This window comes from Mesocricetus auratus, unplaced genomic scaffold (assembly GCF_017639785.1).
Source record: "Mesocricetus auratus isolate SY011 unplaced genomic scaffold, BCM_Maur_2.0 Super-Scaffold_100022, whole genome shotgun sequence".
Lineage (NCBI taxonomy): Eukaryota > Metazoa > Chordata > Mammalia > Rodentia > Cricetidae > Mesocricetus > Mesocricetus auratus.
In genome coordinates, this window is record NW_024429203.1 from 37648579 (window position 1) to 37663861 (window position 15283).

The 15283-nt window shown below is 41.2% G+C and overlaps 1 protein-coding gene across 4 annotated transcripts in view; it reads right to left on the reverse strand.

Moving 5' to 3' along the window:
• Nucleotides 1-15283, reverse strand: part of Bbs4 (Bardet-Biedl syndrome 4) — a 42891-nt gene that overhangs the window by 3942 nt on the left and 23666 nt on the right. For 2 of the 4 annotated variants that reach the window (XM_013112982.3, XM_040730236.1), the window contains 9 exons: nt 14377-14504; nt 11652-11706; nt 9811-9879; nt 8394-8546; nt 8124-8295; nt 5981-6050; nt 5251-5392; nt 4552-4753; nt 972-4149 (listed from right to left, as the gene is read on the reverse strand). In XM_013112982.3, the coding sequence (XP_012968436.1) occupies nt 4037-4149; nt 4552-4753; nt 5251-5392; nt 5981-6050; nt 8124-8295; nt 8394-8546; nt 9811-9879; nt 11652-11706; nt 14377-14504 (1104 nt within the window). In that variant the 3' untranslated portion in view covers nt 972-4036. Of the gene's footprint in view, nt 1-971; nt 4150-4551; nt 4754-5250; nt 5393-5980; nt 6051-8123; nt 8296-8393; nt 8547-9810; nt 9880-11651; nt 11707-14376; nt 14505-15283 lie in introns of those variants that run through there. The other 2 variants (XM_040730234.1, XM_040730235.1) reach the window with 2 other exon arrangements.

Consider the following 15283-nt stretch of genomic DNA (forward strand, 5'->3'; position numbering starts at 1 on the left):
TGCCTGTTCCTGTATAAAGCTGCTCATTGAGTGTACTTTGGAGAGCCATGCATGTTTCCTATTTTATGCCTCTAATTACATGCAGGTTTACACTTTCAGGTGAATAAGCTCTCACCAATAAGAGCTTGAATAGGTACTTCTCAGGTGGGAATCTGTAGGATGAGAATGGCCAGGCAAAGACCTTCTAGAAGTGGCTAAACCATTCTACACTTATGCTGACAACTTCTAATTGTTCTGATTCTATCCTGTGCTTGCTAACAGTGGGAATCTTCAGTGTTCAGTTGGAGGCATTTTAGTGGATACTCACTGGTTTTTGTTTCCCACATGACAGTTGGCCACACTAGACTTTCCTTTATAAAGTTGCACAACACTTTGTTCTAATTGGGTATTTGAGTTGGCATGATGTTTGCTTTTCTTATTACTGAGCTATAAGATTTTTTCATGTTTTCAGGTATGATAAGGTCTTTGTCGGGTCTATTTTCTCCAAGTTGTAGCCTGATGTTTATGTTACTGTCCTAATAGTTGTCTTCTCTGAGAAACATAATGACACATAATCCATGCAGTCTCAGGGTTTCTTGGCACTTTACTCTTTATTTTATTCTTTTGGTTTATTTTTATTTTTTGGTTTTTTTTGAGGCAGGGTTTCTCTATATTGTTTTGGAGGCTCTCCTGGAACTCGATTTGTAGACCAGGCTGGCCTTGAACTCTCAGAGATCCGCCTACCTTTGCCTCCCGAGTGCTGGGATTAAAGGCGTGCGCCATCAACACCCAGCTATTCTTTTGGGTTTTAGAGACAGGGTTTCTCTATGTAGTGATCAGGCTGGCCTCGAGCTCATAGAGATCCACCTTCCTCTGCCTCCCCAGTGCTGGGATAAAAGGCATGCATCACCACCAGCTGGCTCTTGGCACTTTATAACCTCAGTGTTAACAGTTTTAGGTCCTGTAATGTAGTTTGACTAAATTCCTATGCATAGTGTTAACCTGAGGACAGATTTATTAGTATTTTTTTTTTACTGGAGATATATAACACACACACACACATATATGTACATATACATAGTAGATAACGTAGTTTTGAAATATGCTCACATTGTGGAATGGCTAAATTTCTAGAACATATCATTGGGATCATGTACTTTGTAGGTATTTCAAACTGGCATTTTCACTTAGTATCATGCACTGACCATATATTTTCTAGCTTAATATAGCTCCTTTTTGCACTTTACATTTTGTCTGGCTCTACTGAAGTTTATTCACCCACTTGTGGATATCTTGATTCCTACAGGTTTAGGCATCTGTGTAGGGGATTTGAGATTGTTTCCAATTCATTTTGGCAAATACTTTTAAGTGTAACTCTTGTATTATATGTTTAGTTTAAATTTTTTTAAGGATCTGCCAAATTTAGTTCCAAGGTATCTACCTATGCTGAAGCCTTGCTAGCACTTAGTATTGTCAATGTTTTGGATTTCAGTCTTTCTGAAGGGTCAAAACCATACCTGTATCTGTGATTATTATTTTGGTCTCATTTTCCTAAATCTGTTAAAATTGTGTTGTGACCTGTCTTCATAGAATAACTTATTCTTTTCAGAATGAAAGAGAAACTGCAAATCCAGACACCTAGCAGATTGGACATGTGTAGCCTGTTATCTAAGAAAACCTATGTCCAAGCACTATGGAAGGCATTGCTTTGTGACTATTCCTGGAAGACAGGTACCATACTGCCCCTGAGGGATGGAAAAACTAAGTAGGCCTCTTAGTTTCTGCCAAACTTCACCTGGAGAGAACAGCACTGTGCACTTGTCTATCGTTAGATACTAAGATTTTAGCTTGGGGTGGTGATGCACACCTATTCGCCATAGCATTTGGAGGTAGAGGAAGGAAGATGAGGAATAAAGGCTATTCTCTGTGCTACATTGTTTGAGGTTAGCCTGGGTTACATGAGACCCTGTCTTAAAAAATAAGGTCTTCTCCACTGCTCCCCCAAGAGCTGCTTGGTGATGAACCATCAGGGGCTATGCCCAGTCGTAGGTTCTAATCCTGGCATGTACCTTCTGAAATGGGTTTTCTTTCCCAATTATAGGTTCCTCCCCAATAGACTTGTGCTTCCTGACAGTAATTTTGTGGTAGTCACACTCCCAAGACTGACCTCCCTTCTGAACTTTTCCCCTTTTACTCTTGCTTTTCTCCTTAAATAGCTGCTTTCATCTTAAGAGACTTTCTAAGTCCAAGCTCTTGAGCTAGCACAAAAATCCAGATTTCTCTAGCACAGTGGCTCTCAACCATCCTATTGATTTGACCTTTTAATACAGTTCCTCATATTGTGGTGACCCCCACCATAAAATTATTTTGTTGCTACTTGATAACTAATTTTGCTGGTGTTACAAACCATAGTATGCATTATCTGATATGTAGGATATCTTATATGCAATCCTTGTGAAAGGGCTGTATGACACCAAAAGGGGCTGCAACCCACAGGTTGAAAACCACTTCTCTAGCAAAATCTTTAAACAGATTTTGTTTCTCAAGTCAGGTTATCTAGGTGTTTAGTAAGGTATAATTGGGTTATCTCAAAGACAAACCTGTCTAAAATCAGACTTGAAAAGTCCTCGATCCTACTCACCCATATTCCTAGTCTTAAATTCAGAATGAGTTATCTACCTACCTACCCTATATAGTTTCTTGTCATATCTCACCTACAGCCAGGCCCTCCTTTCTGCTGATTTAGCTCCTGGGTTTCTTTCACATTTTTCTTTCTCCTCTCCTTCTAAGTTTGTACCCTTATTATTTCTCACCAAGACCTTTTAGTTTTGGTCAATCAACTCAGTCTATCCCACCATTCATCAAGATGCAGAAGGGAGTTTTCTTGATTGCTCCATGACAAACCTGCTACCTAGGCAAAGGAATCACCTCTGGTATCGTGCTTGCCTTCTGACGAAAGAGAACCAAAGAGGACCTCTGTTCAGTTTGTCAAATCAGACCCAACCATAATATCAAAAACTCCATACTCTTCTGGCTTGATAGTACGTCGGTTTTCTAGCTGCCAGTTACGGTGAAAACCGGGGCTGCCTTAGAGAAAGCCAACCTTTTAGGCTGCTGTGAGGCCACACTATACCCAAGACCAGCTTGGCTCTGAGGTGGTTTCAGCTCAAACAAGGCTTGGAAATGGGTAAAGATAGACAGTGACCATAAGTTGTTTTTGTTTTGTTTTGTTTTTTAAAAAGCTTTTAATGTGACCTCTTGGTAGTCCATAATCTTTACAAAGGCCATGAGAGCATCTGTCAGCATTCATCATTGATTGTCTTGCTTAAAACTCTTTGGCTAAGAGCTGTTTTTTTGTTTTCAGAAGTACTGGGGATTGAACCCAGAGCTCTAACAACTGAACTATGCCCTCAGTCACCCTACCCACACCCTTTTCTTTAAATCCTTGGTGCCAAATCCAGATCAGTCTTGACTCCTGCTACTTATACTGACATGATCTGGCTCCAGACTCTGACCTCTTTTAAGAATGAAAATAGGAACTTGTTTTAGATTCTCTTTGAGCAAACAGAGCTAGAATACATTCCAGATTGGGTCTCAACTTAATCTAAAGAGGGGTGGGGTTATTTAACTAGGTTCTTAATCCAAGGTTTGTTTACAGCGGGGACTGATGTGTTCCCCCAGTCCAGTTAGAATGGGGCTTCATCACCACAGGCTGCTGAGCAGAGGTCCCTTTCCCTTTACCAAGATAAAAGTCCTTCATCGAGTAATGGTCTTTGATCATCTTGCTGACTCTTGGAGCTATACATGTGGGGCTTCAAGCCTATCTAGCATGTCTTTCTTCTCCCTCGTTCCTTGATGATGGGGCCAGGTAAGAGCTGCGTGGGCTTTAGGCTCCTCTTGATCATCACAGCGCACCCTGTGTTCTGTTTTAATTCTGCAGTGCCCACCCAGGGAACAGGGCTGGCCTCCACCTGCCTGGTCATATGACCACCTTCTACATGGTCTCACCTAAGAGACTCCCTACTCCAGGGTCATCCTGTTTTTCTTGTGTTTGTTGCTATTTTTCTTTCTTTTGTTCTGATACTTCTGTTGGGCTTGCCTCCACAGTGGCCTCTGGCTCTGGCTCCAATGGAAGTGATGGTGGCTTTGTGAGCTGGGCTCCGACAGCACCTTGCAAGGAAACAAAACTTGAATTCTTAGATATTCCATTTCAGAAGAAATCATTTAAGAGGGAACCTTGTATTGTCTGAGACTACCAAGACTGTAATGCATCCTTCAGCTAGGAGGGATGCCCATAACTGAAGAAATAAAACATTAAGCTTGTGAAAATTAAAGCAAAAATGTACAACAGCATGCACTTAGTAATGCATTTCTAAACCTAAAAATTATCTACCTAACAGCTTGCCCTTTAGAAACAAATGCCAGTTTGGTCACTCTGGGCTTTTCCTCTCTGGCTAGTACTAAACTGGCCATTAGTTTGCAGAGTGCAAGTCTCGCTCAAAGCTGGGATCTCTGCTGATAGAAGTAGCTTATCCCCACTAAGTCTTCACAGAGCTCTGTGTAGCCTCCTACCTGAAGGGAGCTTCCTGTATGCAGCTGCTGAAGACATTGCTTGTCCTAGAGCTTGATTGGAGCCCAGAGGCTGCTGGAGAGCAGCAGATTTGTTGGCTGAATTGGTCCTGTGCTTTGACTTTGGGTCTTTGACTGGTTTGGTCCAGACCAGTGCCTCTCCAACCTGGAGGGCCGCTCCCAACTTCTGAGCCATCTCGACCATCTTGTGCCCGCATAGGAAGAAAACAAGCCATTGAAAAGACCAGCAGAGCCAAGCTGCCTGCTGGTAATAGCAGTTGAAGGAGGAAAATATTTATAATAAGGAAATCACTTTCTAGTGCTAGGATTACAGCACTTGGCCTAAGGAAGTCATTCTCTAATAAAGAATACAGGCTGCTTACTAGATACCAAGAGGACTCCTTACAGGATCTCAAAATCCAATAATTCAAGTTTGATGCTTCCCTGGTCAAACTTCCTGTTCTGATAAGCTGTATTAGTGAGAACACAGCTCAGTAAGCCTGAATTATTTTGTTACTTTCTTCTAGCAAAGTTTGTCTCAGACTGTAACTAACTGGCAAATTCATGCTGCAATGAACATGAAGCCCAAAGAAACATGAGCTTATGATACCTTTCATCTACTAACACCTACTTAATAAGAGACGTGATAGTAATGATGCTAACAAGAGACAGGATAGTGATAACTGCTAATAAGAGACATACCTCAGCATCAAATTCCAGAGGACTGTGGTCCTTGAGAAAGTTGACCTTCTTCTCCATCTCCCGGTACTGGGCCAGGGCACCCTTTTTCTCACCCTGGTTATACAGCAGCACAGCATAGTTCAGGTTTACTAAAGGGTTACATCTGTGGCAGAGAGACAGGGACTCTGTGGGACTGGGGCTCTGCAAAAATTAGTCATTTGAAGATCCTTCTCGTTATATGAAATCCAAACAAAGCTAACTAGGGTTGTCCCCATTATACAGCAAAGTGCTATGTGACTGACCGACCCATGGGACAGAGTCAAGGAACTAACTGCCCAAGCAGCCAAGCAGGATAAGGACCAAGTCTGTCACCAACAAAGCCACCAGGGGAAGGGCTGAACAAGAGGTCTCAGACCTGCTGAGTAGCAAATTATGGGGGAATAAATTCCCCCAGGAATCTCATTTGTCTTTCATTAAGCTGAGCCCAGAGTCTCACCTGCTCATCTGGTTAGCTCACAGCTTATTAGCAACCCAAACCAGAGTGCTGCCAGCTCGTGACTTGCTTTAGATTACAAAACTCAGGAATTGTATTCTCAGGCTTTTAATTCTTGCTATGCTCTGCTTGGCTTAAAAACCACAACCTTCCAAATTTATGCTGCACAGTGCTAAGCTGACTCCAGCAGCATTAGTCCTATGGCACACTTTGCAGAATAACACTCCCTGGCCCTTCCCCACAGAACAGAATGCTCACTTATCCAGGCGGACAGCTTCTTCATATGCTCTCTTTGCATTTTCTGTATCTTCCAGATTGGTCAATGCCACTGCCACAGAGAAAATCAGGAGAGCTTATCTTAGACAGCAAAAATTATACTTTAGACCACTCTCAAAATAAAGTCGCTTTCATCCTTCAGCTCAGATGCCCCACCACAGCAATTAGCTGCAGTGTCATGGGTTCAAGCCCAAACCAAGTTCTCCATTTGTCTATACCTGCCTCCATCCTCCTGCTGACCTACAAACTGACCACATTACTGTCCTACCTAAGAGTCCTCACTTGTTCCCCATCACCTATGACCATGATCCTTAAAACTTAGTGAGCCACAGACAATTCCCCTCTTTTTTTAAACTCAGGATATCTTGAAAGTCTAATATATAAACCTAAAAATAGCAGCTCCACCTTCCCAGCAGTCAAACAGGCAACTATGAGACCTAGGAATACAGAAGGATCATGCACCATTCCACAGCCATATACTATGTGGACATTCAAGTTTAGTCTGTCCTTAGGGCCGTGTGAGGCTGGCTCTACTTTGTCAAGTTAGAACTGGTGCTTCTGCCCTAATGTAAGCAGTGAGACATTCTTCTCTTACAGTAAGGTTCTGCGCCTCTCCTGAAATTTGAACAAGCTTTGTATTCTGGTGTTCTCCAAACAACCTTCATGTGGTTGCATTTGATCTTTCATAAATTGAAAACACCACAGTAATGATCAAAATATACACTAGGAAAAACTCCCTAAAAGGACTATTAAGTTCTTTAAAATGCTTTTTGTTGTGTTCTTTTGAAACAGTATAAGGGGTCTCACTAATGTAGCTCAGTCTGGCTTCAAATTCATTATCTCCCTACCTCTACCTCAAAAGCCAGAGATATAGACATGATCCACCTCTGCCCACCTTAATTTATTTTGTATAGCATAAATGGAAGTTGGGGCTAGAATGATTGTCTATTTCATTTGAACTACCAGTTATATTAACAAAGATAACAATGGGATCAGTGAGATGGCTCATGAGTGAAGGTGCTTGCTGTCTGATGACCTGAGTTGGGTTCCTGGAAGGGACAAACTTTTCCCTCAAGTTGTCCTCTGACCTCCATATGTGCACTGTGGTATAAATTTTTGTTGTTGTTGTTTTGTTTTTGAAAAGGGACAAAGGATCAAAGGATTTAGTAACCATGATAAACCCCCAAAGTTTAAACATTTATTATGTTTAGTCATATAATCTCATATCAACCCTGAGTATATACAATTAGTATCCTGGCAGAACTCCACTGTACTTACACCCAGGTTCTTAATTAGTGAGCTCAAATCAATTAGGTTCAATATATATGAGGACTGTGAGTTCAGCTCAGTGGTAGAATGTTTACCTAAGCTACATGCAAGGCCCAGAGTTCAATCTCCAGCACAAAAAAAAAAAAAAAAATAGGGAAAAGGAGAACTCTGAGGGGATTGCTCAATGGTTAAGGGTACTTGCAGCTCTTGCAGAGGATCCCCAAGTTTGGTTGTGAGAACACCCACATCAGATGGCTCTATATCTCTAGTTCCAAAGAACCCAATGCCTTTTTCTAGACTCGTGTGCACAAACTTACACACAGACATTTAAAAATAAATTTTAAATTCTTCTTTAAAAAAGCTAGGTGTGGTGGTACACTCCTTTAATCCCAGCACTCTAGAAGCAGAGGCATACAGATCTCTGAGTTGAAGATTATAGTAAGTTTCAGGCCAGCAAGGATCCAGTCTTTTCAAAAGAAAAAGGATGATTTTAATTTAACCTGTCAAGACTGAGTTCAAAACCTTCAGGTTACAAGCAACCAGATACCTGGTCACCTTTTCTTTCTTTTTTGTTTTTGTTTTTGTTTTCCCTGAGACAGTTTCTCTATAACTTTGGAGGCTGTCCTGGACCTTACTCAGGAGACCAGACTGGCCTCCTAAGTGCTAAGGTTAAAGGCATGTGCCACCACTACCTGGACACCTTTTATTTTAAACTTCTTCAAACTCTAAGACAGTAATTCAAATTCCTATAGGATCTCCAAAGGAATGTCTACTTTAGTACATTTAACTATGATTCTAATAAACTGTTCCCTCATTATGACTCACAGGAAGGGATTTTTATATAAATGTCCCTTACCAGCCAAGAGCATGTAGAGTTCCCCCATCTTTGGCTGGAAGTTGATAGCTGCACTGAGAAAATGGAATGCTGATGCATACTGCTGCATAGTCAAATGGACAAGGCCCAGATTGTACAGAATCTTCCAATCGAAGGGTGCCAAGTAATTGGCTCGTTTTAAGCAGCTGATAGCCTGTAGAAACAGGGGCACTCAACTCAGCATAAGACAAGCTCAGCAGACCCAATACCCACATGGATGAGTATCCAACAAAGATTATAAGGAACACTCACTGCCACATACTTCTTCTTGCCAAAGAAACACATTCCAATGTTATTCCAAAGTGGAGGACTTTCTGGAATAGCACAAGCTACAACTCTGTACTTGGTGAGAGCAACATCAAAGTCCCCATGGGTCTGCATCATGCTGCCTGCTGCCAAGATGGCCTGAAAACATAGTTCATGTAAAGTTAGTAATTCAGTCATCCAAGAAGGCCATGAGACAGTCTCCTGAGTGTACACAGTAAGCCCATCAGCACAGACATGACCAACAAACTACTAGGACAGGTACTCGTAAGAAATGTCTTTGGAATCCCACAGTATAAAAACCATATAATGTCACTGGCTCTATCTTGCTCCATTTGTCTCCTACTTCTAGCTAGGGAAACCAGTATTCTAGTAATGGCTGCCTTTCATCTGCCTTACTTTGTATACTAAATGCTTACAATTACTAAATGCTCAGATACCTCACATAGAGGCTTTAGTTTTTGGGTTTTTGTTTGCTTTTGGTTTTTCAAGACAGGATTTCTCTGTAACAACTGGCTGTCCGGCCCTTTGTAGGCCAAGCTGGCCTGGAACTCACAGATATCTACCTGCCTTGCCTCTGCGTCCCGAGTTCTGGGATAAAAGACACGAGTCACTATGCCGAGCTTAGCTTTAGTTTTTATCAGTCCAGCCCTATCATTTCTTTAAGGAAAGGTATCAGGTGGGGAACCAACAGAGCCAGGCTACTGACTTCCTAAATGATGACCAAGTTTGTGTCGAACAGCTGTCTCCCTCATTAATGTTCATTCTCTTTCTTACCCCCAAGTCACATCTGGAAGTTATAATTTCAAATTCATTAGGATCAAGACAATTGTTGTGGAAGCTTGTCTAAATTCTCAAGCAACACATGAATTCTAATGGCACTTGAACTTTGTGACAGTCTTTTACCACAAATGTACTCCTTTTAAAGAAACTGAGCATCAACACTTAACTATTATTTCAGTAAGAACTAACCTTTAAAAAAAGATTTATTTATTTATTATATATACAGTGTTCTTCCTGTGCACTGGAAGAGGGCACTAGATCTCATTATAGATGACTGTGAGCCAACGTGTGGTTGCTGGGAATTGAACTCAGGACCTCTGGAAGAGCAGCCAGTGCTCTTTATCACTGAGCCATCTCTGTAGCCCCAAAACTAACTTTTAAAAGTGAGAATTATAAATAAAAGGTGATTTCTGAGACAGGGATGTACCTCAGTGGTAGATTAGTTGCCTAGCACACACAAAGCTCTGGTTTTGTTCCCTAGTACCAACATACCGATACACACAAAGTAAACTTCTTGGGTGTTAAAATGATAAACCTATCCCCTGTTTCCTAGGGTCTAATCATCTATAGAGAGCATGGGACTATCTATAGGAAGGCTCTGTGGTTCAACAGCCTGCAATACCTTGTAGTTGGCAGGGTCGTAAGTCAGTGCATTCCCAAGATGTTCAAATGCCTTCTGGTAAACTCCGAGCTTGAAAGAAAGCAAACCAAAGGATTTACCTCAGGGGGCAGATGTCAGTTCTGAAGTCTGGCCAACTGTACCCTGAATGGAAACATGCAGTCATTTGTGAGTTTTCTTGATCCCATCCCACCATAGTAGTAGTAATAGTAGTAATAGTAATAATAAATAATAATAATGACATCCTAAAATTTGCAGACAAATGGACAGAACTAGAAAAAAGCATCATGAGTGATGTAATGCAGACCTAGAAAAACAAATATAGTATGTACTCACTCATAAGTGGATACCAGACATACAGCAAAAGACCCAGTCTACAATCCACAACCCCAGAGAAGTTAAACCCTCTTCCAGAAACAGATAGAAGCAGATGTAGAAATCCACAACTAACCATTGGGCCAAGGTCCTATAATACAACTGAAGTGAAAGAACAATAATATGAACAAAAGAGTCAAGACCATGATGGGGAAACCCACAGAATCAGCTGACCCGAGCTAGTGAAAGATCACTGACTCCAGTCTGACAAATGCGGAACCTGCATAAGACAGAACTAGACTCCCTTATATAGGGACAATGGTGCAACTGAGACAATGTATGAGGCCACAGGCAGTGGGCTCAAGATCTAACTCTAATGCACAAACTGACTTAGTGGAGCCCATTCTATATGGAGAGATACCTTGCTCAGCCTAGACACAGAGGTGTGGTGGGTGAGGAGGTACCTTGGTCCTGCCTCAACGAGATGATGGGACAGACTTAGTAGACTTCCTAGGGGAGGCCTTACCCTCTCTGAGGAGCAGATGGGAGGTGGCATAGGGAGGAAGTAGAGGAAGTGGGAGGAGAGAAGGGAGGGGGAACTGGGATTGGAATGTAAAAAATAAAGACTCAAAAAAAGTGATATGCCAAATAAAATGCAAATCTCCATGTTTGTGGTTTTCTTATTTTTCTCCTAATAAGGTTAAAATATCTTCTGCCCAAAAAACCATTTCAGAAACACTCATTTTGATCAATATTAATGCCTCCTAGCTGGGACTATGGTAGTTAGCTTCATGTCCTTTGAGCCTGCTCACAATAAAGCCCAGAGGACTGAGAGGTAAACCCTTGGTTCTTCTTAAAGCAATAGTTATAAAAACTACTTCAGATTCATATCAGCTGAGCAGGAACCTGCAGGGTAGGCAGGGTAAGACATCTGGGGCTTCAGGGACTCAGGTGGACAGAAGTGGCAGACTTAAGAGTCCCATCCACGATTAGGAACTGAAAGGAAGGGGAGGTTTCCTCTCTAAAATTCTATCCCTTACTCCTATCTCCTGCAGGACCTTAGCTAGCAAGATGAACAAATGGGAACAGTCTTGGCCTCAAAGCCCCACAAAGTAGTAAAAATACATCAGTTTCTCTTCCTTCCACCCAACAATAAGATAATGGCCCCAAGTCACACAGCCATTTCATTCATATATATATATATACACACATATATATATGTGTGTGTATGTGTGTATATATATATACACACATATATATATGTGTGTGTGTATGTGTGTGTATGTGTGTGTATATATATATGTATATATATACACCCTATTGCATAAGAATTGCTACTACTCTAGACTGAAATAGAATTGTCTTGAGAACCAATGTTAATTCTTTAGTATATAAAAGCAAACCAGTGTTTATTGTGTGTACTGTGACTGTTAGTAAAATGTGTCAAATAGAAAAATGAAGAAAACCACCATAGATACAAACCCTAAAGCATTTCTAATGCCAATGTGTAAATAAACAGTTTTCATTACCTGTAAGTAGAGTAATCCTAAAGTTGTAAGAAGGTCTGTATTTTCTGGCGAGAACCTGTAACATAGAGATGCTCACAAGGAAACAATGGTTGTGAGGTACAGACTTGGACAGCTATCTGCCCCACTGCCAACACTCAGGACCCTTTATTAAACCTCTTCTGTTCCCAGGTCAACTGAGGGCAGTTTGGCAATTTCCTTCAAAAGCAAAACATCTCAATCCTGGAAACAGAGAAGACCTGCTTAGCAGAATGGTTTGTTTGTTTTCTTTTTCCTTTGAGACATGGTTTCTCTGTATTATTTTGGAGGCTGTTCTGTTCTGTAGACCAGGCTGGCCTCAAACTCACAGAGATCTGCCTGCCTCTGCCTCCCAAGTGCTAGGATTAAAGGCGTGCGCCACCAACGCCCAGCTTGCTTAGCAGAATGAAATGGGGCTTAGAATCCAGCAACCTTAAAAAAGAACTGTGTGGAATGACTCATCACACTGAAAATAACCAAGCTCAAGCCAAGTCAGTCAGGGCACAGTTATGCTAGTCCCTCTGTTGGGAAGTCTCTCTGCTTAACAATGGTAGACATCTTTCTTCCTGTGTTATTTAGGACTCAAAGGCCCCTGACACTGCTCTCTAAACTAACTTGCCAAACTAAGCAAAAGAAGAAAGGCACATTCCAGCCCTGGACAGACTTTGATGCTGGGTCTTGGGGAAAACACTCACCTAAGTATTATCTGCCTTCTCAGTCTCTCACTGATACTTGTCTTTGTCAAAAAGCCAAAGCAACAGAGGTGAGATCATCTAAATATAGGGTCATCAGTTTCAATGTTTAAAGCATCAAAGAACAAGGAACTGTCTCTTGCTTGGGAGGGAGGGAGGGAGGAAGGGAGGGAGGGAGGGAGGGAGGGAGGGAGGGAGGGAGGGAGGGAGGGAGAGAGGAAGGAAAGGAAAGGAAAATGCTCGTTCCTTGTAGAAAGTCCAGAACCACCAAAGCCCAACCTATGCCTGAGCTGCCAAACAGCTTTCTCAGTGCAATAGAGAATTTGCCTCTCACCTTTCTGTAGTAAGGATCCATTTTGATCATGCCCTGTCCCAAACCACATATGTAACTTGTGCTTCCCATTCTTCTGACTCCATCTGTATCCGTTCTCCTGCCAAGAACAGTTCTCTGCAGAGCTTCGGGTCCTGAACCTACCATCTCAGATGCTCAACTGTCTGGTTTTCTCCTTGGAAAGTGACTCAACTCTCTTGAGCAGTCACTGTCAGTACCCTTACTGGGTTTATGTGTATTAACTCAAAATGCCAATTTATATAGGACAAGGGTCAGGAATAAGCCTACTCTCCAGCATTACTGAAGCCTTTGATTTGTTTGATGGATCCTTCCTACTTGTCTACATAAACCTGACCTTTTTGATGATAGAATTTGCTGTAGCTTACCAAATACAAGAGATTTTTCTGTCACAAAATGTAGTTAAATAAAATGCATAAAGAAATGCTATGAGTGATATAGGCAGGAAATTCACCCTGGATAGATGAATCTAAGAAGTGACCGGTACTCTACACCAATTCAAAATTTTAGTTCATGAGTCACACACATTCTATTCTGTGATCAAACAAAACACCTGAGTATTTTAGTAAAGTTGTCCTATTAAAAAAAAAATCAAGCCTGGTGCAGAGACAGGAGGCTTTCTATAAGTTCCAGACCAATGTGGTCTACATAGCAAGTTCAAGGCAGCCAGGGCTACATGCTGAGATCCTGTCTCAAATAAATAAAACAAGATAATACTATACAGAAAAGACAAGAGTTCATGTGTCCCTAGAAAGGAAACTTGGGACAGTAGCATGAGAAATTCAGTCATCCATTATCGAGAGGTTAATAGGCTACCTTGATATTTTTTTAAACAGCAACAACAACAAAACCCATGATATTGTGACTGGAGTGCAGCTGAGTTGTAGCACTTGTGTTTGATTAAGCATGGGCAAGATGGTATCTTCGGCATAAAAAGGTAAAATAACAGTAATACAAGACAATGGTCTCAGACTAATAAAACCACATGTCTGTTACTGAGCTAGGAGGTTTCTGTCCCTAATGTGATCTCTAGGAACACAGGATCTGCTATAAAGTATTAAGCTAGATGATTACACTACCAGCTGACCCCAAATTCATGCCAGAGTGGATGCCCACCCTCTTCCTTTACAGCTGTGTGCTCCTATCAAATTTCAAAAAGTGTACAATTTTAGGGTTATTTAAAGGTAGAGATGCTTATTCCATATTTAGCTTCCAGTATCATCTTGCTTCCATATGGTCTAGAATGCATGTTACAGTTAAGTTACCCACCTTTAATCATGCAGGTGAAAAACAAAAAACACAAAACAAAACAAAAAAAAACACTAAAGAACCTAAATCTCCACTTGGCCTGTGAAGATACTGTTGTAGAAAAAAGAAACAATCTGTTCTCCTAAGAGTTTACATATCTGTTCCATTGCTTTTCTCATTGCTTCCAGTAGGTGTGTTCAACCTGTGCCCATGGGCTGCAAGGGTTCCATGATAGTTATGAATGTGTCCCAACAAAAATGGTAGATTACAGAAAACTGAGATTTGTGTGGAGGGGTTAATAATTTTTTTTTGATATTCAATTGTGCAGTTCTTGAGGGTGAACTTTGTAGGTGATAATTTCATGTTACAATGTTAAAAGGGTAGGCAAGCTCTTTAGAGTCTAAGAGAAAGAGACACTTACTCTACTGCTTTCTTGTAGATCTCAATGGCTTTGTCCAAGTCTCCCTCCAGTAAGTGGATCTTCCCCAGCATTATGTAAGTCAGATCATGCTTGTTAAGCTGGAGGGCACTGTGCAATTGGTCTTGTGCCTAATTAAAGTTTAATGGAGTAAAGATAACCAAATCAATACTGCTGAAGGACAGTGGTTTTCTATGGTGAATGTGAAGGCAGAGCTTTGATGTTCTTATGTGGGAACATCATGTCTCAAAAAATAGCTTTTACCACCTAAAAACCAAGCATAGCCTTTTGCTGAGCTCATATGTGATGATCAAGTTTCTGAATGCTTGCTGTTTGGTATTTATACCTAATGACTTAAACTTCAAAACCTCAACGGGACATTATAGTACAGTATAGGATACCACTGCAAACTCAACCACACCTACACTCCTGACTGCCTGTACAACCTTCACCAGCTGGGTTGTTTGCCTCTACAGTGTGAAAACAAACAAACACCAAAGTTGTTCCACTTATTCACTCAACAAGTACTCATTGTGGACCTGCTGGTCCAGATGCCTGGTATACTAGAGTTAACAAGAAAATAATGCTATGGTTGTGCCTGCCTCGTCGAGGCTCTGGGTTTAGTCTCCAACACCACACAACAAAGAGCAAATATAAAATAACTTTTTGCTCTGGAAGAGCCTACATCTTAGTAGGCTGAAAAAAAAAACTTGTTCATTCACCAATTCAAAAAGGGCTTCTATAAAGGTGTTGTGTTTGTTTAGCCTGTTAGGCATTATAATAAATCTAAATATAATGCTCTACCTCACTACAGGTCCAAAGACTAATACTGAAGACTTAGCTATACTATGAACAGGAATGTACTTGATCAAAAAGTCTCTGAAGAGAAAAATTTAATCAGCTCAGCGGT